Source organism: Scyliorhinus canicula, chromosome 2 (genome assembly GCF_902713615.1).
Source record: "Scyliorhinus canicula chromosome 2, sScyCan1.1, whole genome shotgun sequence".
NCBI lineage: Eukaryota > Metazoa > Chordata > Chondrichthyes > Carcharhiniformes > Scyliorhinidae > Scyliorhinus > Scyliorhinus canicula.
Window position 1 is genome coordinate 221,060,094 of NC_052147.1, and position 25,827 is coordinate 221,085,920.

The 25,827-nt window shown below is 44.8% G+C and overlaps 1 protein-coding gene across 16 annotated transcripts in view; it reads right to left on the reverse strand.

The window, feature by feature from the left end:
- The window catches only part of baz2ba (bromodomain adjacent to zinc finger domain, 2Ba), a 563,986-nt gene that overhangs the window by 124,160 nt on the left and 413,999 nt on the right, over positions 1-25,827 (reverse strand). For 12 of the 16 annotated variants that reach the window (XM_038789612.1, XM_038789617.1, XM_038789613.1 and 9 more), the window contains 5 exons: positions 17,671-17,736; positions 17,198-17,242; positions 16,910-16,936; positions 14,699-14,764; positions 221-361 (listed from right to left, as the gene is read on the reverse strand). In XM_038789612.1, coding sequence (XP_038645540.1) covers positions 221-361; positions 14,699-14,764; positions 16,910-16,936; positions 17,198-17,242; positions 17,671-17,736 — 345 coding nt within the window. The remainder of the gene's footprint in view (positions 1-220; positions 362-14,698; positions 14,765-16,909; positions 16,937-17,197; positions 17,243-17,670; positions 17,737-25,827) is intronic. The other 4 variants (XM_038789610.1, XM_038789621.1, XM_038789611.1 and 1 more) reach the window with 3 other exon arrangements.

Below are 25,827 nucleotides of genomic sequence, written 5' to 3' on the forward strand. Positions count from 1 at the left end.
TTTAAGACTGGTTGTATCTCAGAACATCTTGTTTCATGGGCTGCTATGATTATCTGGTCAGAACACTAAAAGTTCATTAGAAGAGACACATTCATTGCAAACAAAGTATGCATATATATATATATACACACAAATACCCGGTTAAGTAGCCATCTTAATAACCATCTTCGGTATAATTAATACAATGCTTTAGAATGGAAAGAAATTGGTTAAAGCTTACCTTATGATCTGACAAACACATATCTTCATTGGGTTTCTTCAGCTCCTTTGCCATTTGAAGCTCCAATTTTTTCTGTTCTAATTTTCGTTCTTTATTTAACCGTTTCTCAACTTTCTTCTCCTGCTTTAGTCGTTCTTTTTCCTTTGAGTAAGAACAGATTATAAACTTTTCTTTCTTGTTAACATGTATTTCATTCAATGATCATTCAAATCTAGAATATTAGCAGAGCTACACTCTATAATCATGAATTAGAAACTTTAAAAGTAAGATGTACTAGCATCTCTGGGCATTGCTGATAGATCTTGCGCATTTTGTGATAGCCCGCAGCAAGACACATTCCCCTATCACCCCTGTGCTACTGACTTACTTTACCTCCTGGTCAACCAGTGTCTTGATTTTGAAATGCTCATCCTCGGTTTCAATTCCTTCATGGTCTTGTATCTCCCCGTTTGTGTAATCTCCAGCACCACAAACCTCACATCCAGAATTTTAAATGCTCTATCATTAATGGCAGTGCCTTCAGTTGCCTCATTGTAAACAATTGTAAACACACACACACCAATTTCTCCCTAGCTTAATTATGCTCTTTCATGCACCTTGGTTGTTTCATTATGTTAAAGGCACTACATAAATATAACTTGCTGTTGTTGATATTTATCAGCCAATTTATCCTATGTCTTTAAAGCTAACATTCTAAATAATCAAATCAGTTTAATCTTAGCTACTTTGGATTACTCAGCAGGCAGTTCATTATTCATGGCATGGGCATCACCTCACTGGCAAGGACAGCATTTTTTGCTAGTCCTGAATTGCCCTCAAGAAAATGGTGATAAAGTGCCTCTTTGAACCCCTGCAGCCCTTGTGGTGCAGGTGATCCTGCAGTGCTATTGAAGAGGAGTTCCAGAATTTTGGACCAAAAGACAGTGAACGAGGGTCAATTTTTAAAAAAGGTATTTTTATGCCAAATATTCAACATTTTTACAATTTACAACAAACACAACCCCCTCCCCCGCATTAAGCCTCAACACCACCCATACCTCCGCCTCCCTCCCGCAGCAGTCAACGGTAACCAACTCTCCAAAATGCAAAATGAAGAAACTCCAACTATTATAGAACTCACCCCCCCCCCCCTTGAATTTCACTTTCTCCTGGGCCAAAAACTTAGAGGCATAGGGTGGAGCAGCTGAGCCGCCTGCGGGCAATCAGCGAGGCGAAGGCTAAGACATCTGGTCCTCACCCACCTGCAACTCTGGCATGTCAGACTGAATATAGCTTCGAGGGGACCAGGCTCCACATCAACATGCAGAACCTGTCAAAATGGTGCTGAAAACCACCCTTCGAAACCTTTCCAGCTTCAGGCAGGACCAAAACATATGTACATGGTTCACAGGACCCTCCCCCCTCATCGCTCACAGACATCCTCCAACCCCTCGAACAGCTGGCTCATCCTAGACTTTGTAAGGTGTGCCATATACACCACATTCAGCAGTATCAGTCCCAGCTTTGCACACAAAGTCGAGGCATTCACCCTTTGCAGCAGCTCACACCACAATCCCTCCTCCAGCACCGCACACAGCTCTTCCTTTCACTTCGCCTTAATCACCTCCATGGACACCTTGTCCTCCTCCAAAATCCTCTCGTAAACCACCAAGACAACCCCCTGCTGGCAGCACTACCTCCAACAGCAAAGAGGCGGGCGCTATCGGCAAGGTGAAGAAAATGTTCCTCGCAAAGTCCCGCAACTGCGTATACTGGAAATATTCACCCCGCACCACCGAAACATCTCATTCAGCTCCTCCAAGCTCCCAAACAGCAATCCCAGAAACATATCCTTTATCTCCCTAATCCCGTTCTCTTCCCATCCCCGGAACCTTGCATCCATCCTCCCCGGCTCAAACCCGTGATCAGCATCACCCATCCTCCCTACCCCCCGACACTGTTTCCAAACTAAAATGCTGCTGAAACTGCCTCACAATCCTCAGCATAGCCACCACCACTAGACTCATTGAATATTTCCCTGGGACCATCAGGAGAGGTGGTGTTGCAAGCACCCGCAACACTGACCCCCATCCCCATCCTCACCCACAAAGCCCCCACCTCCCTACTCAATCCTTGAACCTTCTCTCCGTTAGCCGCCCAATAATAATACATCAAATTCAGGAGACCTAACTCTCCCGCCTGCCGTCCCCTCTGCAGTATCATCTTCCTTCTCCTCGCCACCTTCCCCACCCAGACAAATGAAGCGATCAACCTATCCACCAGCAGGCACTGAAACAAAATTATGAATCGCAGCAAAACATTCATCTTTACTGCCTGTACCCGGCCCGCCAACGACAGAGGAAGATTGTCCCACCTCAACATAGCAGCCTTCACCCTCCCCACCAAGCTCGTGAAATTGAACTTCCAGAGACCTGTCCAATCCCAGGCCACCTGCAGCCCCAGATACCTAAAGTGAGACACCGCCACACGAAATAGCAACCTCCCACCCCTAGAGTAGAGACCATAAGGTACACACTGTCGCCAAATTCAACTTATACCCACAGAACATCCCAAATCTCTGAATCAAACCCATTATGTCCCCCGCTGATGAGCCCTGCTCCGAAGTCAGCCACATACAAGGACATTCTATGTTCTACCCCCCCACCACTTTTACTATCCCCTTCGACAACCCCGAGCTCCTCAGCGCAATGGCCAAGGGCTCTATAGCCAATGCAAATAGATGGGGGGGACACCTGCTTAGTTCCTCGGTGCAATGCAAAATACCCTGAATTCATATTGTTTATGCACAGGCTCGCTATCGGCTTCTTATACAGCAACTGCACCCATGCCACAAATACCTTCCCCGCATCTAACAGCCCTTACCACCTCAGTCTCCCGTCCCTCTGCTGGAGAAAGCACTACATTCAGCAGCCTCCTCACATTCGATGACAACTGTCTGTCCTTGATGAACCCAGTTGGATCCTCCCCAATCACCCTCAGAAGGCACCCCTCCAACCTCAACGGCATCCCCATTGCCAATACATTGGTGTCCACATTCAGCAGATATGGGCCTGAATGACCCACACTCCACCGGATCCTTGTCCTTCTTAAGCAGGAACGAGATCAAGGCCTGCCCCATGGTTTTCTGCAAGACTCCAGTGTCCATCGCGTGCTCGAACATTTTCACCATCAATGGCACCAGCTTATCCTTCAATCGTTTATAAAATTCGCCCGGGAACCTTCTGGCCCTGCTGCCTTACCTGACTGCATTCTCCTGATTGCCACCTTCACTTCCTCTACCCCCTCGGCTCCTCCAGCCCTGCCCTCTCCACCTCATTCAACATCGCCCCCCCCCCCACCCCCCAATAACTCCCTCATCTGCCACTCATCCTCTGTTGGCTCCAACCTGTAAAATCCCTATAAAACTCCTCAAACACTTTGTTAATCTGTTCCTGAGTCATCACTAACTCCCCATCTTATCTTGAACCATCTCCCTCGCCTCGGCCTCGTTACGAAGCTGACCTGCCAACATACGTCCTGCCTTCCCCCCGTATTCATAAACAGTCCTCCTTACTCTTCTCAACTGACACACCACTTTTCCTGTGGACAGTAGGTCGAACCTCACCTGCAACTCCTTCCTCTTGGCCAGAGAGACCTGGATCCGGGTCCCCCCCATACCTCCCATCCACCTCCAAAATCTCTTCTACCAACCATTGGCATTCCTCCCTCTCCTCATTGGCCTTAAACAAGATCACCTCTTCCCCCCCACCTTCAGAGTCTCCCAAATTACCGACGGCGAGAACGCCTCCCTGCAATTGAACCCCACACACACCTCAATCACCTTCCCCATCTTGTCACAGAAGCTCTGAACATCAATAATCCCCCACCACCACCACCCCGACAGGGCCAGCGAGCGGGGCTGGGACCTGTCCACTCTTGGCTCCAGCACTGTGTTCCAATGCCCCCCCCCCCGCTAGCAACTCATGGTATCCTGATTCGGAATGGCAACTAACATTCTCTTCACAAACCCCGCATCATCACAGTTGGGGACATATGCATTAGCCAACGCCACCAACCTGCCCTCCAGTGCACCTGTTACAATTGCGTCCCTACCCTGTCATGCCATCTGGAACCACACCCACTTACCCACCAAAATCGCCATGCCCAGGCTCTACTATCAAATCCCAAATTAAATACCTGGCTCACCCAACCCTTCCTCAGCCTCATCTTGTCCTCCACCCTCAGATGGGCCTCATGCTCAGCTTTTAAACTCTTCTCTCAAAAACTCTTGGTTCTCATCACCAGCCACCCTAACCCCTTCATGTTCCACGTCACCATTCTGACCGGAGGGGTCTCTCACCACTCCCTCCAACCCCCCCCCCCCCCCCCCCCCCCACAGCTCTCCTATCCGCCATCACCATTACCCTAGGCCCGCCCAAACTGCCAGACCTGCCCATTCGTTTTTTTAGAATCCCCCCCAATCCAAGTTGGCAAGATGTGCGGCCTTTGGACAGGTGAAGGTGGCACTGTACTTCCTCTTGCAAATACCTCACCCAGTATCGATCCCCTCCTCTCACCATTCACACCTTCCAGGTCCATCAAAACCTCTGATCAGGCTCCAACAACCACGGCCCCTCCTCTACCACACTCCTGTTCACTAGCCAACCTTCGTTTGCTAGTGTAGTGACCCCTGCAAGAGCCCATCTCCTCCTCCCCACCTCCAGTAAACCGGCGCCTCATGTCCAAAACCCCACCTCCATCAAATCAAGAAACAAAGAACCACACCCATAAGGAAAGGCTGGAACACATGTAAAGAAACACCCTCCCCCTGCCCATTAAGAGACAAAAACCCCGAGCAAGGAAAAAACTCAAATCAGAAAAAAATTACCCAGTCCCCATCAAAGTCCAAATCCCAGTCCTTCTGCCTTAACAAATGCCTCCACCGTCTCATAATAAAAGTCCTTTGAATGGTGAATCATTTTCAGTTTTGCCAGGTACATCACTACGAACCTCACTCTGCTGCCGTACAGTGCCACCTTCACCTGTCCAAAGGCCGCACATCTTCTTGCCAACTTGGTGTATGCGTATACCACACCTTCCCAATTCCCATCTCTACTTCGACCAGCTCAAGATCTTCTCCTTCACATGGTAGCTGCGGAAGCAGACGATGACTGTCCTTAGTGGCTCATTTGCTTTCCATGAGCGACTGATGCGCCCTGTTCAACTCAAGAGGTTGGACTCTTCCCCGTCCATCAACTCGATATCTTTGCAAAGTACTCGGTCGGCCTCCGGCCCTCCACCCCCTCGGACAGATCCTCAGATTTTTGCTCCTCAACCTGTTCTCCAGATTCTCCCTCCGAAGTATCTCCAAATGTTTGGCAAACAGCCTTTCAAACTCCACCATCACCTTGGTCATTGTTTCAACCCTGATGGGAGCAGACGGCCCAGCCCCCGCCATCTTTCTTTCGGCAGAACTCACAGCAACACTCGCTGGCGGACTTTCACTCGCCCCCTTCTTTCCAGGACCTTTCTTCTGGGACTTCAACATTCCCCAATTCCTTATGACTTCCCACACCAACTCATCTAAAATCTACCCCTGAGACCGGGCATAAAAGTCCAAAAACCAGACTCTAGCAGGAACCACCTAATGTGTGACCTCCACCTACATGTTGCCACCAGAAGTTCGAAGGAGTTTCAATTTATTTCCAAGCCTGGATAGTGTGCAACTTGGATTACTTGCAGGTGGTGGTGTTCCCAAGCATCTGCTGCCCTTATCCTTCCAGGTGGTAAAAGTTGGAAGGTGCTATGAAAGGAATCTTACTGAATTTCTGCAATGCATCTTGTGAATGGTATATTCTGTTGCCACTCCACACCTCCAACTCGGAAAGTTTGGGGGTCCTCAATTTCTTCCTTGAACTGATCATCCAACTCAATAGCCTAATCTCGCTTTCTCTTCCATATCCATTGATCCCCTTCCCCCTAAGTGCTATATCTAATTGATTTTTGAAAAATGCAATGTTTTGGCTTTAACTAATTCCTGTGGTAATGAATTCCGCAGGCCGACCACTCTCTGGGTGAATCAATTTCTCCCCAGCCCTGTGCTAAATGGTCTACCCCATATCATCAGACAATGACCACTAGTTCTGGACACACTCACAATTGGGAACATCCTTTCTGCATCTACCCTGTCTTGTCCTGTTAGAATTTTATAGGTTTAATTGAGATCCGCCCTCATTCTTTTGATCTACAGCAAATACAATTCTAACCGATTCAATCTCTTCTCATACGTTAGTCTCGCCATCCCAGGAATTAGTCTGGTAAACGTTTGCTGTACTCCCTCTAGGGCAACATTCTTCCTCAGATAAGGACATTGCACACAATATTCCAGGTGTGGAGATTCCAGTATTGGACTGGGGTGGGCACAGTAAGAAGTCTTACAACACCAGGTTAAAGTCCAACAGGTTTATTTGGTATCACTCTGAGTGATTCCAAATAAACCTGCTGGCCTTTAACCTGGTGTTGTAAGACTTCTTAATATTCCAGGTGTGGCCTCACCAAGGCCCTATATAATTGCTGCATGACATCCCTGCTCCTGTACTAGAATTGCCTTCTTTGCCGCCTGTTGTACTGTGCATGCTTACTTTCAGTGACTGGTGTACGAGGAAACTCAGGTCGTGTTGCATGTTCCCCTCTCCTAATTTATGGCCATTCAGATAATAGTCTGCCTTCTCATTTGGATAACCTTGCATTTATCCAAATTATGCTTGCCTCTTGTCATTCATTTGCCCACTCACTCAACTTGTCGAAATCACACTGAAGGATCTTAATATCCTCTCACCCAACTTGGTGTCATTTGCAAATCTGGATATATTATATTTTGTTCCCTCCTCTAAATCATTAATATATACTGTGAATAGCTGGGGTCCTAGCACTGATCCCTGTGGCACTCCACTAGTCACTACCTGCCAATATGGAAAAGATCTGTTAATTCCTACTCTTTGTTTCCTGTCTGCCAACCAGTTTTCTATCCATTTCAATACACTAGCCCTAATCCCAAGTGTGCTTTAATTTTACGCACTAATCTCTTATGCAGGACTTTGTCAAAAGCCTTCAGAAAGTCCAAATATACTACATTCGCTGGCTCCCCCTACAACAAGGTGATTGCTTGGCAGAACACCTTCATTTAGCATAAAGCACTACCCCAAGATTACAATTGCTTTAATTCTCTGCTCCTTTCCCTCCCTCGCTTCTCTTTGGCCTCTGACACTATTCCAACAAAGCTCAATGTAAACCTAAAGAACAGCACCTCATCTTTCACTTAGATACTTTATAGCATTCCCGACTCAACGATGAGTTCAACGATTTATTTTCTTTTCTGTTCTTTTTTTTCTTTTTCAATTTTAGAAGGCAGCTGTTGGAAATGATTCCGCTTTTCTAATTTACACCGTCTATAAACACATATTTTGTGTCTTTATTTGTTCCATTACAAAACCTCTCCTGTTTATTACAGTTCTGTCTTCCTGTACTTTCCTTCCCTTCAACTTTCCCTCCCTCTGTACTTTCTTGACACTTGTCACATCTCCAACCTTTTCCAGTTCTGATGAATGACCATCGACCTTAAACAATGGCCTGAATTTCCCTGGGCTTGGAGGTCAGTTGATCGAGAAATTAGGAGGTCAGATGATCGAGAAATTAGGAGGGAATCTCAGCAGGACAGCTTTCTGACACATTCCTACTGCCAAGAAAATTTGTCTGGGAGTGGGTAGGAACACCGATTTCTGCCCATAACCTGGAAGCAGGCAGCTTACCTACTTAAGGCCCCAATTAGGGGCAACCTTCCGGTCTCAATGGCATTTTGCCAGCAGCAGACCAGCACCCACCTGTTGTGTGTGGAGGCCACCAATTTAACGCAAGTCAATGGTTCCATCATCCAAAAATAAAACTGCTGTAAGCATCAAAGGATACCTCTGTAGTCCCAATTGTGTTTCCACTCTGATCCAAGGGGCCTATGGCAGTCGGCCCTCTTTTTTCCACTGCACCAAGGGTGTCTCCATTCTCCAAGGCGCCCTCAAGGTCTCCTTTCTGCCTCAGCAACATCCTGATTTGCATTGGCACAATTAACAAAGCCATACCTCAAGAAATCATTATACTACTTTGTTCCCGATTTCACTTAATTTGTTTAAAATGATCCATCTTCAGTTCTTCACAGTACTGTTGCCTTGCTTGCTTGCAGCTAGAAAATGGAGGAATCATTCCTCCTGATTTTTCACCAAAAGCACAGGTGTACAAGATGCAACGTCTTCTGAGGACGTCGGTGCAGTTTTTTACTATGGTGCGTTGGAACTGTCGATTGATGAGTCGAGTACCACATCCCATTCTTATGAAGGCAGCTTTCAGTGTTCCTCCTCGCACGAGCAGATCCTATGTATACGGAGGGATTGTCCGCAGAGGATGGCTTCTTTAACGTGTTTAGGGCGGAAGCTGGAGAAGCTGAATATCATGAGGTTATCCGTGGGCTTGCGGTAGAGTGAAGTCCTAAGGTGTCTGTCCTTGATGGAGATGCACATGTCCAAGAATGAAATGAAATAAAATGAAAATCGCTTATTGTCACAAGTAGGCTTCAAATGAAGTTACTGTGAAAAGCCCCTAGTCGCCACATTCCGGCGCCTGTTCGGGGAGGCTGATACAGGAATTGAACCGTGCTGCTGGCCTGCCTGGGTCTGCTTTGAAAACCAGCGATTTAGCCCAGTTTGCTAAACCAGCCCCAGAATGCAATCAATTCTGGAGAGTAGTCTTATCGTGTGCTTGATGGTGGGATGGAACTTGTTGAAGTCATTGTATAGTCTTTTCCTCCTCAGAAGATGAACACGGGACACGACTGACAGAGTAGCCTTCGTCGTCCAGTACTTCCCCAGAAAAGAGAAACTACGACATCTGCTTTGGGCTTTTAACATGTCATCGATGATGACGAAAACCTCGTCAAGGCCATCCGCACACCTCCACAACTTGTTTTCAAACAACTGCCTAACCTCAACAGACCACTGTTCGCAGCAAACTACCTAGCCTTCAGGAGAACAGCGACCACGACGCCAAACAACTCTGCACGGCAACCTCAGCAACACATGCCAGATTATCAAGATGGATACTACCATCACCCGTGAGAACACAACCCACCAGGTACACGGTACATACTCATGCAACTCGGCCAATGTTGTCTACCTCATACGCTGCAGGAAAGGATGTCCCGAGGCATGGTACTTCGGCAAGACCATGCAGACTCTATGGCAACAGATGAACTGACATAGCACAACAATTGCCAGGCAAGAGTGTTCCCTTCCAGTTGCAAACACTTCAGCAGTCAAGGACATTCAGCCTCCAATCTCAGGAAAACATTCTCCAAGGCCGCCTTCAAGACACACCACAACGCAAAATCGCCGAGCAGAAACTGGTGTCCAAGTTCCGCACACGTGAGGATGATCTCAGCCAGGATCTTGGGTTCATGTCACATTACATGTAACCCCCACCATACAGCCTGGGTTTGCAGAATCCTACTAACTGGCCTGGTTTGTGACACCTCGATTACCTGTATTATCTGTCCCTCCATTCACGCTGCTTGTATCCGTAAAGACTTGTTTACCTGTCAAAACTTGCATTCCAACCATTCTTCACATTCCAATCTGTAATTATCTTGCAATTGTGTCCCTCCTATATGTGCTGTGTTTGTGAACTTACCTCCACTTCACCTGATGAGGAAGCAGCGCTCCCAAAGTTGTGATTTCAAATAAACCTGTTGGACTTTAACTTGGTGTTGTGAGATTTTGTACTATTCTTCTTGGAGCAGAGAATGTTAAGAGGTGACCTAACTAGAAGTCGTGTGTTCAAAATCATTGGAAAGTGATCTAAAGGGAAGGTGAGGAGAAATCTCTTCACTTAGCAAATTGTCGGGCCCTGGATTGGTCTGGCTGAAAATGTAATTTTACGAGGGTTGACCAAATATTTCAGGATGAGTAACTTACACGGTTATGTGGGACCAAACATGACTGTTCTTTCAAATGACACTTCATGTACGATGGGCTCAATGGCCTCCTTTCAAGTTGTAAATTTCTTTAATTCTATAGATTACTTAGAATATATAGAACAGAAAATGCCATTCTGCCCAAATAGTCTGGGTTGGCATTTAGACTCCATGGGCGGGATTCTCCGTTCCCCGACGCCGATTTCGTAATCGTCAATCGGGTGGAGAATCCCTTTATACCATGGAATCAGGGTGGCGCCTGTTTTTGCATGCTCCGCCCCCTCCAAAATAGAGTCATCGAGGAGTGTGCCGCATGCCATTGGGACGACCTCAGGACGTCACTTAAAGGCCCTCCCTGATGCTCTGCCACCGATAGACCGAAATCCCGACTGCATGGTTGACGTGTGGTCTCAACGGTTGGGAACCCGGCGGGGTGGCTGTGGACTGTGTCCAGTGCGACCACAGTCGGGCAGGAGCTGTGTTGCTGGCCAAGGGGGGGATTCAGCGAGGGCTGGGGGTGTCCAGGGGGGCATTATCTGGCAGGTCGGGTCCACGCACAGCTGGCGCCATGTTGTACGTCGCAATCGCTGCAGGTCGTCGGCGTGCGCACGTGCGGCCGCGGACCCGGCAATTCTCTGGCTCCTTTTGTCATGAAGGCTCCTTTTGTATTACGTGCCGCAGTTGCTAGCCCCTCACCGGTCAGAGGATGGCGTTTGGGCACCATCGCTTTTTCCCCATGTAAAAGGCCACGATACAAGGACATAGCCTCCAAATCGGAGAATCTAGCCCCATATATCTAGTCCCATTCTATCTACTTCACCTTAACCTTTCAGCACATCTTTCTATTCACCTGTCATACAATTATCTAGTTTTGTTTTGAAAACATCCAAGCAATTTGCCTCAAGCTCTTCCTGTGGCAATGAGTTCCGCATTCTGATAACTCTCTCAGTAAAGAAATATATCATTATTTCCCTACTCGATTCATTTATCTTGTATCCTTGTACCTCCTGGTAGAGCCAGGGTGACTATGATTATCTCAATAAAAGATTGATCTTATGTCTGTAGTTCCCAGTCGAAAGAAGCTAAAAACAATAGATAAACAAGGAGTTCCTTGGTTGCACAAGCAGTTCTGAAGAGGGACATACACTTCATTAGAGATATCAAATATTCATGTGGGGACAGCAGGGAGGCACAGTGGTTAGCACTACTGCCTCATGGCACTGAGGTCCCAGGTTCGATCGCAGCTCTGGGCCACTGTACATGTGGAGTTTTCATATTCTCCCCGTGTTTGCGTGGACTTCTCCCCCATAACCCAAAGATGTGCAGGGTAGGTGGATTGGCCATGCTAAATTACCCCTTAATTGGAAAAAATGAATTGGGCACACTAAATGTTTTTTTTAAATATTCATTTGGGTCGCAGAATCAAAGGGGTTATTTTGAAGGTGAAAGTTAATTTAGTTCGCTTCTCAGTTTGGAACATCCCAAAGCATACCAGGCTGCGATCGATATGGCCTGTGGAGGTGAGCGAGGTTCCTTTGTTTGTGTGCATGGTTACTCACAGAAACAAGCAGTTAACACTTCAGCTTATGAGATAGTTGCAGCTCATGCAGCAATATAAGATGAATGTTAGGTGGACCGTAAAAAGCGAAAATACTAACTTCATCATTCACCGCAGAGAATGTGGGTGGAAATTCATGCTTAGTTTGGTGAAAGTGATCACAAGGGGAAAAGAGACTGGAAGATATTCCTAGTTTGGAGCTTGAGGAAGAAATCTACAGCAACTCTCAGCAAACTCAAGCAATTAGCTTGGAGAATGCAATGCAGCCTAAACTTAAGCTCAGAAGTCCACAATCGTGAGGTCTTAAAAGGAAGTTGGAGGGTCACTTAGCCGAAAACTAATGGAAAGGGCTCCATGAATGTATGTACATTGGAGACTAACAACACGGAGGAGAAATCACAGTGAATTCTGGAGGGCTGTGGCATAAGTTTTCCTTGGTCCCTGAAGAAGTGAATGAATCTTTAAGATTTCCTAAGATACTGAAACTTTTGGGGGGTGGGGTGGGGGTGTGGCAGTGGCAAGTACAAGTAAAACTGGTTCATAGCACACATAACTGTAAACTATAGTCGTACTTTCGTAGCTCTTGCTTTGTTTGCTTTTTTAATATTCACGATAAAGTTTGCTTTTATTTAAAAATATTAAATATTTTGGCATTGTTCTTTCAGTTAATTACTGGGTGTTTGGATTTTTCTTTAGCCGTAAGTGGTCTCTATAAGCATCGTAACAATACATATTGGTGGACGTCCGGTGGCGGCCATGTTGTAAGTGGCCACACACTGGCCGGCTCTGGCTCGGAAGCAATGGCTTTGGCGCTTTAAACTTCGATAACGGGACATCTCCAACAGAACAAAATGTGAAAAAGTCAAAGAGGGTTGAGTACTCTCTGGAATTGTTATGGCGATAATCTATCTTGTGACTGAGAGGCACATGCACTACCAACTGACCCACAGTTGACATGTAGGGCTGGAGGATCACACGCAGGAGTGGGAAGGGCTCTGTCTTGAAAGTATTGAAAATCAATTTTTGAGTTGTGACATTGTTGGATGGGGTGTCAATGAAGGTCAGCCAGCATAGGCATGGAAAATTAAATTTGGAGTGAGTTAAGATATAGTGGAAAATTACATTTGGAGTGAGTTAAGATATAGTTAGCAGGGTTCCCATTCACCTGCTTTCCCCCTGCCAAAACACACCCTGACATTTGTTACGATCTTGCTGTTTGGTACATTATCAAGGGCCTTTTTAAAACCCTAGTCATCTTTGACATCTACAGCATTGCCCTCATCTACTCTTTCTATTACTTCTTCAACAAATTCTACCACCTTAGTTAAGCATGATTTAGTCTTTCAGGATCCACATTGACTATTTTATTTTGTGTCTCTAGATGAAGCATGTAAGATTATAGAACAAATAGTCGGAGCAGATAGGTGGACTTAACTAAGACCAGGAGTCACACTTTTTAGTTGTATAAAGCCAGATCTAGTCTGGAGTCACATCTTGAATTAGTTTCAATTACCTAAGAGGGCAACAGAAGAATTTCCCAGAGATACTCTGACATCATTGACAGCTTGGGTTTTTAAACAGTATTTTACCTCTCCCAGGAAAGCACATTTTGTGGGATGGGGTGTGGAATTTACATATTGTTATACATATGACATCACAATTGGGAGGGTCAAACGGTGTTGGCCAGAGGATCCTTTCCTTTTTTAAAAAAATAATCTTTATTACTGTCGCAAGTAGGCTTACATTAATACTGCAATGAAGTTATATCATGAAAATCCCCTAGTCACCACATTCCACCTCCTCTTCGGGTACACTGACGTAAACTCAGAATATCCAATTCACCTAACAAGCACGTCTTTCGGGATTTGTGGGAGGAAACCGGAGCACCCGAAGGAAACCCACGGATCCGGGAAGAACGTGCAGACTCCGCACAGATAGTAACCCAAGCCGGGAATCGAACCCGGGACTCTGGCGCTGTGACTTACCTAACAAGCACGTATTTCGGGACTTGTGGGAGGAAACCGGGGGAAACCCACGGAGACACAGGGAGAACGTGCAGACTCCGCACAAACAGTGACCCAAGCTGGGAATCAAACAGTGTTACCGCTTGCTATCAGGCTGTCCCCCCTGAGAATTCTTTCCAATCTGTCAGTATAGAGAAAGTTCTTGCATGCTTCGATAAGACTAAATTATTAAAATTGATTATTTTGGAACGGTGATTTGTGACCATTTATATTTTAACAGTTAGTATTTGGTGTATTAGTTAACTCGAGTAATGAAAATAAGAGCTGAAAGCAACATAAGGAAATTAGCAGAGAAAGTAATTTTGTCGCAGGTTCCAAGTTACTGGCTTTGAAAAGTCATCAATCTTATTCTATAATTGTGGGATGTTTGTTCTTCTCTGAACAATTCTCTGAGCAAAAAACAGATAGTGATTATTTCAGCAAATCATAATTATACTATAGATACACAACAACCTTGAAGTGTGATGCTTATTTGAAGTGGAGCACAATAGAAATATGCTTGATGCATGATATTTAACAGACAAGTACAAGCAATGATATGTAATAATAATGTATTTAAAATTATAATTATTTGGGTTCATGGGTGATTCAGAGAAAGCAGAGATTTTGAAAATAATTTCAAGCAGTCCAAAACCCGAGACACCAAATAACATTGATTATTATAAATGCAATAGTAATTTTGAATTTCAGTGGAGCAACTCCATTTTTAAAACAACAAATAAATCAATCTGAAAATGCATAATTGATTTTGTGTAAATCGACTAAATAAATTGGAGGCCATTGAAATTATAGGCAAAAATTAAAATCAACTGTTCACACAACTACTGGGAATGAGAGGAAATATACCTTCAGCAGTTATGGTCCTTTCTACTGAATCAAGTACTAAGATTCTGCTTACTTACTTCAGCCTTTTTCCGGGCTTCCATTGCTTTCATAAGCATCATATGCTGTCTTCTCCTCTCTTTTTCCTGACGGTGCACAAGACAAATTTCAGGTTTAAGTGGTTAAACTATACATTATTAACAATGTTTAAGTTGTGAAAATTTAGTTTTACTATATTTAGCATAAGTTAGACAATAGTGAACAGTTTACAATAAAAACAAACAATGGCCAAGTTTGTGTACTTTTTAGTTGAGGATTAGGAAGTAACATGGACAATCAAAAGCAAAACAGAAAAAGCAACAGATGTAAAGACAGTGTAAAACGGAAGCGTATGCTTTAAGTTATGTACATAGTTCTTGGAAAAGCAGAGCAAACCAGTGCGATGCTTCTCCATAGCTGTCAGGTATAAAGCGCAATGGTCGGCTTCAACAGGCTAATTACCTTACATCTGCTTCAGACGCAAAATATTTAGTAAAAGGCCAATTAGTATAAATAACTTGTAATTTGCCAATTTTGTAACATTTATCACCTGCACATCTAAGGTTTAAATGCAAGATTAGAATTAGCATTCCAGAACATCAACTACAGGAAAAATATTGAGCTATCCCACATCAATTTAATTCAGGAAGAATTTACCATTTTAGCAGGTTATGCTCAGATTCCAGCAAACAAAATTATTTATTTTACTAATCTCAAACCAGTATCAGAAATCTCACTTAGAATACAAGCCTTTCAATGGAGTGGAGCAGTGGGGTTACTGGAAGGTTATTCTACGCCACTCTTGCTTTTTATAGAAACATGCAGAGAAAACAGAAGCAGGAGGAGGCCATTCGGCCCTTCAAGCCTGCTCCACCATTTATTATGATCATGGCTGATTATCAAGTTCAATACCCTGATCCCGCCTTCCCATATCCTTTTCACCTCAAGTATTTCTTTCACTCCCTCTCTCTTTATTCTTAGTTCCTCACTTATCAATTCACAATCTTTATAATACATGAAGAATTTTAGAAGCTCATTACATATTTTTGCATGTCCACATTTATGATGGAAACTGCCTTTGTAAAGTTATCATGTGTAACCTCAAGCCACAGTTTTTCATCTCACAGTTCCTGTGCTGCAGACAAACTCCTAAGCCCTGACCAACTCTAGGTTTTAAGTTATTCAAATTGTTTGCTATTTAACTGTAAATAACAGTAAATCATAGAAAAGCATATTTTAAATAATCTTACATTGACATGCTCTGCTCTAATTATCACACTCCCTTTAAACCCACTTACCTAAATACTATACTTGGTCTTGCCCATGCGCAATGCTACGGTAATAAACTTGCAAAACAATTGGACCCACATCAGTGAATAAAAGAGATAGGCAATATCTCCATAAACCAGCTATGTCACAATGCAGGTAATCTGCACAGAAACAGGTGCTTCTTAGCAATTTTGTTTTATGTTTTAGATTTGCTGGTTAGAAGAAGCCAAGATCATTATAAGTTCCGGTTTTCTCCCACAAATCCTGAAGGGCTGCTTGTTAGGTGAATTGGACATGCTAAATTCTCCCTCTGTGTACCCGAATAGGTGTCAGAGTGTGGCGACTAGGGGATTTTCACAGTAACGTGCTTGCAGAGTTAATGTAAACCTACTTGTGACAATAATAAAGATTATTGTTATGATTAAATTCACTGATGTAATGTCATGTTCACTCCAGTAATACTATGGATAGAAATAGTGGACTTTACGCAATATTTACCAAATGTAATGACACGTGGATGTCTTTGTCAAATTACTAACAGCTAACTGGAACTTAAAGCAACTGCGCTTAACTTTAATTTGGTTTGCTGGAATGGCATTGTACTGAGATGTAAATAATAAAGTAATAGAATGGGGGGCAAGGAAATGAATTGAGCTAAAATCAAACATGTAATGGTATTCTAACCATTTTAGAAGAAATACATTCAATTTTAGGGCTTACATATTTATCCTTTGTTGTCTCCTGCAAAGAGGTGAAGCTTTCTTTTAGGGAGACAGTTGAACATGGAAGCTAGAGTTGTTGATTCAAAAAGTTTTATTTTCTTTTGAAGTTTTAGCAGATGTATGCAATGCACTGTGCTGTAAAAGCCATGCAGAAGTATGTAGTATGACAGCAGCCAGTGCTACACTTTATGCATTACTATGACAACCATATCACAACCAAATCACGATGCGGTGTTAGATGTACAAAAAACATACCCATACCATATCTAGTCTATGCCTCTCCAACTCCTGGTAGAAAGAGTTGGCACATCATTATGAAACAGTAATCACAAAATGATAAAACCAGTTCATATTATAAGAAAAATTACTTTCCCAAAACCAAAGCAAGGCAACTTAACATGAGGAAAAAATTATGTATAATTACAATGAGGAAAGATACATTTTTCAGTTTGAACAAATATTTACTTCAATATATTCCCCATAGCTAAATAAATGAAACAGTAGAGCAAAAATTCACTAAATAATGTACAACATAGATAATTTACTAACCTGATGCTTAAGGAGAACAGCTTGTTGCCTTCTCAATTCCTTCTCCTTAAAGAGGAATAGAATATATAAATCTTCAATACATCATTTATATACTCAAAATGAACAATGAAACAAGAGATTAATTGGATGGAGGTCATAATTCAATAATATGCCAATCAATGTTCCCTGACTGGCATGAAGTGCAAGATTCTGAAATCCCTAAAAGTTAAAAGTAACTTTGTTTTGAATTACCTGTAGAGAGAAGCAACCAAATATAAAATGTTCCATATTAAACAATAGAATCAAATGGTACGGCACCATGAACAAGGTCCTGTCATATCACTATCTAAATTACTTCCTCCGTTTTGGTTAAGGCCCCTACATAACTCATCGAACATCATCACCTATCTGAATATTTGTAATACTTAATTAAATAATCTCCCTACACAATTGTCCATTAAAGTTAATTGATCTAGAGATCTATCTAAACTAACCTTCATCCGTTTCTCGGCTTCCAATAATTTTGCATTTGCTGTTTCTTCCTTCTTTTTCCTCTTAGCCTGTGCATGCAAAACAGGTCTGGAGGTCACGCAAAATGCACTACTGAAACAATCTCAAGCTTTTAAGATTACATGCTATACAAGACAGCCAGTGAGCTACAGTTTCTACAGAACTGCAGCTAGGATTTGTAAATATTTCTAACAACTTAAAAGTGAACACACGAAGTATAATATATATATAATATATATATATATATATATAAATAAATATAAGGGAGAGAGAGAAAGAGAGATTTAAGGGCTATTCAAGAACTCCCTATATCAGACCCAAAATATTTGCAATAGTATACTACCAAAAGTATGAGAATTCTTAAAATGGTACAGGACTAATATCCACCAACAGAAGGGATTGTGCCATGCAAAATTGTCATCGTGCCCGGAGAAAAGCCTTCTGAGACAATGGAGATAGATGAATATATCTAAAAACGTGTGTAACAATTATTTTTAAAATAACATACTGAACAAATACTTGCATGTTCCCACATTTATGTACTCAACTATCTCAGATATTTTCATTAATAATGACTATTATGAGAAGAAATTTAAATGCCACATCCAAAAAAATCTACTACTTAAGATTTGAAATTAAAAAGGGCATAAACATATACTTTCAGGTACGGACAGGATTAAGAGGATGCTATCGGCACTACATTGAAATACAGATTTGAGGTTCTGAATGAAGAATAAAAAAAGGTCAATGTCGTGCAGCACTGCTTGCTGGCCTTTGGAATTGTAAAAAAAACCCAATAATTTCACAATATTGTTTGTTTAAAGTGAATGAAAGGTCATCAACTTCACAGAGACTGCCAGGTCTGCTGATTATGTTTTTATTATAGTCCCTATTTATCACATCCAGACGCTAACCAAATCCTTTTGTCAATGTATTGCCACCAGAATGGAAGGACCTGCAAGAGTCACCAGGGTTTCCTAAACTGTCAAGAGTCACAGAAAGATTATTGGGAGTCGCAAGTTCTGGAGCAGCAATGATGACTGTCGACTGGTGACTCTGGTGCCACAGACTCATAGAATTTACAGTGCAGAAGGAGGCTATTCGGCCCATTGAGTCTGCACCGGCCCTTGGAAAGAGCACCCTACCTAAGCCCACACCTCCACCCTATCCCCACACCTCCACCTTATCCCCGCAATCCCACTTTACCTTTTTTGGACACTAAGGACAATTTAGCATAGTCAATCCATCTACCCGTGCACATCTTTGGACTGTGGGAGGAAACAGGAGCATCCGGAGGAAACCCACACAGACACGAGGAGAACGTGCAGACTCCACACAGACGGTGACCCAAGCTGTGAATCTAACCTGGGACCCTGACCCTGTGAAGCCATAGTGCTAACCACTGTGCTACCGTGCTGCCCACTTGAAGCGGCACTGAGGTTTTATTACATGCACATGCACAATTCTTTGCTCTAAGGCCAGAGAGTCTTTAAATCACTAACTGAAAGACCCTTGGCCCCCATTCAACAATCTCCAAACCCTTGCTTTTAACCTGGGTTTGGAACAGTCTTCAAGCATCAAAATGGGATCACAACATAATGCCAGCTACGTCATTGTCCAGCTATGAGGAACTGATTATCTTTCTTCCACTAAAAGTTTAAGAACCAGAATTTTCAGCAATATCAGCGAACATCAGAATTTCAACCTCTGTTCACCCCAACCTCCAGTCTCGTATTCATACCAGAATTGTCCAGAAAAATAATTAAAATACACGGCAGAAAACATGTATAGTGGCTGATTAGAACCAGCACAGCCAATATCCAATACACATCCAAGATACAGAAACACAATAGAAAATGGAACAGTAGGTAATTGAATATTTAAATAAAAACAAAAAAGATTAACCATTTTTCCAGGTTTTCCTCCTTTCATTTTTAGAAAAATTGGAAAAACAAAGCATTTTTAAAAATTTAGCAATAGATGTTCATGGCTTATCAGGCTGGCATAAAATGGCACCAATCTTTTAAAACAATGGGTGAAATTTTCAGGGAAAATTGACAAAGAGTCACTTTCGGTGAGAAAATCGGTGTGGTTCCTGCCTGTCCCAATGATGCAATCCGCATTGCAATTTTCAGGTACTTAGAAAAAGCGTTTTTTCCTCCACGTGAAAAATGCACGTGGATTCACCTGATTCAGGGGTCATCCGAGCACATCAATTAAGCTGCATTTAAACAGCTCCACAGCACTTGATCTCATTCAAACCAGGAGGATGGTAGCAAGAAGACCAGCTCCTCGATGTACAGAACGTGCCCTTACCCATATGATGGGTGCCAGGAGGAGAGGCAGGCTACAATATACCCTCAGGCTGGCAGGAGGCCCTCTAGCAAGGTGAAAAACCCAGGCTGGGTGACTGTCGCAGCACGGGTCAGTGCCAGCAGCTTGACCAAGAGTACAGGTGTCTCCAATCAACCAGTGTAAGTGTTCTCTGCACCCCACACTTCAGGCACCCCTCTCCCTCTCCCCCCCCCCCCCCCCCCCCCCCGGAATGTCACCTCAATAACACATGCCGCCATCTCACAGGGTCCAGCACCCGACCTCCAACAAGTATCCACAAACACCCCTCACACTCCTCATCAGAACCCCTCCCTGCTTACACTCAGTGCCCACATACATCAGATGACATTGCCATCTGACCCGCAGGCACCCAACTCACATCATTGCCATTTGTTACTGCAGGCGAAGCTTGCCCAAAACTGTCACAAGAGAGAGAAGACGGGTAGTGAGATGCCCGAGCTGAGGATCCTGAGAGCCATGGAGCTGGCGGGGGAGTAGCAGGAGCAGACCTGTGCTGAGAATGAGGAGGGCTTGTGAAAGAAGTGAGGAGCTACTGTACCTTCATCCAGATGACCAGTTACAAGTGAGTTGTGTAGTCCAAACATTTGACCAGGCCACATATTAAATCCATGTCGCTTGCCTTGTAGGAACATCATCTGAAGAACCTGACCAATCTACCAGCTTTGTCCCATGACCCACCCTTGACATCACCTCAAAAGAGATCTCAGAGGAGGAAACCTATTGGAAGGCCGATAAATCCCCAGGGCCTGATAATCTACATCCCAGAGTACTTAAGAAAGTGGCCCAAGAACTAGTGGATGCATTGGTGGTCATCTTCCAAGATTCTATCGACTATGAAACAGTTCCTATAGATGAGAGGGCAGCTAATGTAACCTCACTATTTAAAAAGGAGAGTACAGAGAAAACAGGGAATTATAGACCAGTAAGCCCGACATCCATTGTAGGGAAAATTCTAGAATTAATTATCAAATATTTTATAGCAGAGAACTTGGAACACAGTGGCTGTATCGGACTGAGTCAGCATGGATTTTGGAAAGGAAAATCATGGTTGACAAATCTAATGGAATTCATCGAGGATGTAACTAGTAGAGATGATATGGGGGAGCTAGTGGGTGTAGTTTATATGGACTTTCAAAAGGTATTCAACAGCCTCACATAAAAGATTAATGTATAACATTTATATACATGGGATTTGGGGTAGTGTATTGGGATGGATAGAATGGATAGATGGATAGAGTTGGCAGACAGGAATCTAAGAGTCAGAATTAACGGGTCTTTTTCAAATTGACAGGCAGTGACTAATGAGGGACCGCAGAGATTGGTGCCAGGACCCCAGCTATTCGCAAGATACAATACTAATTTAGATGAGGGAACAAAATGTCACATCTTGAAATTTGTAGATGACACCAAGTTGGGTGGGAGGGTGAGCTGTGAGGAAGATGCAGAGATCCTTCAGTGTGATTTGGACAGGCTGATTGAGTGGGCAAATGAATGGCAGATGCAGTATAATTTGGATCAATGTGAGGGTATTCATTTGGGTAGCAAAAACAAGGCGGCAGACTAATATCTGAATGGCCATAAATTAGGAGAGGGGAACGTACAATGTTCTCGTACATGAGTCTCTGAAGGTAAGCATGCAGGTGCAGAAGTCGATAAAGAAGGCAAATGGTATGCTGGCCTTCATTGCGAGAGGATTTGAGCACAGGAGCAGGAGTGTCTTGCTGCAATTATACAGGGCCTTGGTGAGGCCACACCTGGAATATTGTGTGCAGTTTTGGTCTCCTTATCTGAGGAAGGATGATCTAGCTATAGAGGGAGTGCAGCGAAGGTTTACCAGACTGGTTCCTAGATGGCAGGACTGACATACGAGAAGAGATTGAATAGGCTAGGATTGTATTCGCTGGAGTTCAGAAGAATAAGGGGGGGATCTCATAGAAACCTATAAAAATTCTCATAGGACTGGACAGGTTCCCGATGGTGGGGTGTCAGAACTAGGGGCCACAATCTGAGGATATGGGATAGACCGTTTAGGACAGAGATGAGGAGAAATTTCTTCACCTAGAGAGTGGTCAGCCTGTGGAATTCGCTACCACAAGATGTAGTTGAGGCCAAAACATTGTACATTTTCTAGAAGCCATTAGATAAAGCACTTGGGGTGAAGTGGGGGGGGGGGGGGGGGGGGGATCAAGCAGGATTGAGTTGGATGATCAGCTATGATCATAGTGAATGGCTCCTCGATGAAGCATCACGACTATCACCCACACCATCCACTATCGCAGAGACACACAACTTGGTGGGTGACCTTAGCAGGCAGGCTTCTGGGTCATTACCTGATGAGCACCACAAAGCTTCTGATGCACATCAGCTGGAAGCAGGAATGTCCAAGGGATCGGACAGTCGGAGATCTGCTGGATCCTCCCAGGGCTCAGTTGTGCCCTAGCCAGGTTGCGTGCCTCTGGACACATTCACCCCTCAGCTGCTGCAGATACAAAGGCAGAGCCGGGAATAACAGGAGGGGTTGTCAGCTACACTCCTGAGACTCCTAGGCCGAATGGAGGAGTCCCAAGCCTTTTGTCACAGGAGATGGCATTGGCAATGCGTGGCACCAAGGCCAAGGGTGGTGTCTGCATTGTAAATCCTGGGGCAAGAGGTCAGATCCATGATGGGAGAACTCCAAAGCGTGGCTCAGTCCCTGAAGACCATGGCGAAGGGGGTTCAATTGCATGGTTGGACAATTGCAGGACTCCAGGGCTGGCAGTGTCAGATGGTTTTGAGGCTTCTGGAGCTTACTCCAGCTGCCCCTCCATCCCATAATTAACCCAAGGGCCCACAATTTGATTTGATTTATTGTCACATGTACCGAAGTGCAGTGAAAAATATTTTTCTGCGGCCAAGGGAACGAACACAGTACGTATATAGTTGACAAAAAGAATTGACAAATGGTACATCGAAAAACAGTGATTGGTTACAGTGCGGAACAAGGGGCCAAACAAACAAATACATGAGCAAGAGCAGCATAGGGCTTCGTGAATTGTGTTCTTACAGGGAACAGATAAGTCCGAGGGAGAGTAGTTGAGGAGTCTTGTAGCTGTGGGGAAGCTGTTCCTACGTCTGGATGTGCGGGTCTTCAGACTTCTGTAACTTCTGCCTGATGGAAGGGTCTGGAAGAAAGAAAAGCCTGGGTGGGAGGGGTCTCTGATAATGCTGTCTGCCTTTCTGAGGCAGCGGGAGGTGTATACAGAATCAATGTGAGGGTGGCAAGCTTGTGCGATGAGTTGGGCATCCCAACTCTCTGTGCACCCAGAGGGAGGAGGATCCACTGGAATACATCCCAGGCCCTTCAATCATGAGCTTCGGGGAGTGACCAGCCAATCTGAATCCCCCCTTCCGGAGACCGGCGCAATTCTGGCACAACGGACGACAGGATGACATGGCAACACCAGCATCACCCGAAAGTAGGTTGGGGCTCTCCAGAGGACGTCTACTAAGGGCATCGCAAGTAATAGGGCATGGAAGGCAGGAGGCCGCCTCCACATCTGATGTTAATCCTGGGAACACATCCAGACGTAGTGGGAAGGTAGTCAAAGGAATTGTAGGGGGCACAGCATGGGTATGCATGAAGGTAGGTACAGGTAGTTGGGGGGGGGGAAATTATCATTTGTTAAATCTGCACTTCACTGAATTAAATATTACTGTTCTTCACCACCGTAACGCCTCACATTCTGTAATCCTCCTCCCAATGGCACAGTGCTTCTCCCCATCGGGACACAGTTTTCTCACAGGCCCTCTACATCTGCCAAACAATTAGGCCCACTCAGCACAAATGTTTAATTCACACTGATAGGGGTTCGGGCAAGATTCAGTGAACCCTAGACACTCGCCACTAATCCCCCTGTCAGTCAGACACGAGCCATCGAATCAGCGTGTTGGCAGTCGACAGCAGACAAGGGTCAGACATACCCAGTAGCTGAGGAGCATCACAGATGATCACTGCTAGTCATCATCACCCTCCCGAGCTGACCAGATCCTCAGCAGCCTCTCCCCCGACTCCCTCATGAACCTGACACTCCTCAAGATCTTCCTCAGGAAGGTCGTCATGGCTGCAGAGTAAAGTTGCATGGGGCACAACAGACCACCACAGTGCGGGAGATCCTCTGTGAGCTGTCCTGGAGGACCTCAGCAGAACTGCATCTTTAGGAGGCCGATGCACCGCACTATTACAGATCGGGTAGCATCTTAAGCATTGCTGTACCATGCCTCAGCTGAGGTCTCTGGCCTCTGCACTGACGTCATCAGCCAAGATCTCCGGGGATATCCCTTGTCCCCCGACAAGCCATCCTTGCAGCCTGGGGGTGACCCTCAAAAATACCAGGCATCTGCGCTTTGCCGAGGATGTAACTATCATGCATGCTCCCTGGAAAATAGGCATGAATCGAGTGTGGTGGTCACACACCAGCTGCACATTGAAGGAGTGAAATCCCTTCCGGTTTATGAAATGGGCTACTCACTGGTGCCAAGGACCGCGAAGAGCGATATAGGTGTAGTCCACAGCACCTGTGGCAAATCATAGCCCATAGCCCCCTCATCTTGCTGGGCCTGGTCCAGTTCAAAATGAACAATATTAAAAGCCGTAGCAAAGAGTACATCCGTGACACCATAGCATAAAAATTCAGGGCCGCCGTGATCTTTACAGCCATGGGGAGCGGGTGTCCTCTGCCGTCACGGGGCGCCAAGTCAGCAAGGATGTGGCACAAGTACCTCACAGTCTCCCTACGATACATGTTGCCTGAAAACTCCATGAAGGGCACTTCCTGTACACCCTTGGTCTTGTTCTGTGCCCTCAGCCCCCTGTAAGGCTGGTGCGGCCTCTGGCCCCTGAACTTGCCCTGCAACTCCCTGATCTCCTTCCGCAGCATCTTTCCTGCATGCAACCATACATTATTGCTGGAGTCCAGTGCTGTAATAAGTAGTATGGCCAGCTCCACCAGCTCTGTACCAATATGGAGAAGATGCTTACAAGGGATGAGAGAGATGGTCAGTTTGGTGTTGTAGCCGGATATAATAATCACTTCCCCTCAGCTGTCGACTTCCCGGACCTTTTCAGACAGTGGCCGCTTACTGACAGCTCAGGTGTCCTCCCCATCTCCATTGCAAGACTGGCCGCGGTCTCTACCCTCGCTCTATTAGACTCGCCTTTGCTCTTCTCTCTGTTTCTCCCCTCCCTTATACTCAACACTTGGGATTCTGACAAGAGCCAGTTTAGCTCACTTGGCAGGACAGCTGATTCATGATGTAGAGGAAGGCCAACAGCACGGATTCATTTCCCATACTGGCTGAGATTATTTACCTTCTCAACCTTGCTTCTCACCTGAGGTGTGGTGATGCTCAGGTTAAATCACAAACAGTCAGCTCTCTCTCTCAAAGGGAAAAGCAGCCCATCATCATCTGGGACTATGGCGACTTTTAAAAAAAACTTTGCTTGCTAACATTTGGGATTGTAGCAGGAAGGGGAATGTTCGCAATCCATAATAGGCAGGGTCAACTGGACATTAAAGTCCGCCATGGGGGGATAATGGATCATGACTGGCAGGTGTTGGGGTCTAGCACAAAACCTAGCCCAGTGCCTCTTCATCCCATGCACCCAAGAGTTGAGCCCTGAACCAGGGGTACTCATCCCATTCCTTGACTTTGAGACTCTGTGGGCAGCTGACATTGTTACGGGTTAACTCTTGATGGCCAATTCGTTTGATGAGCATGAGCATCAGGAACGTTAGAGGACATGATTC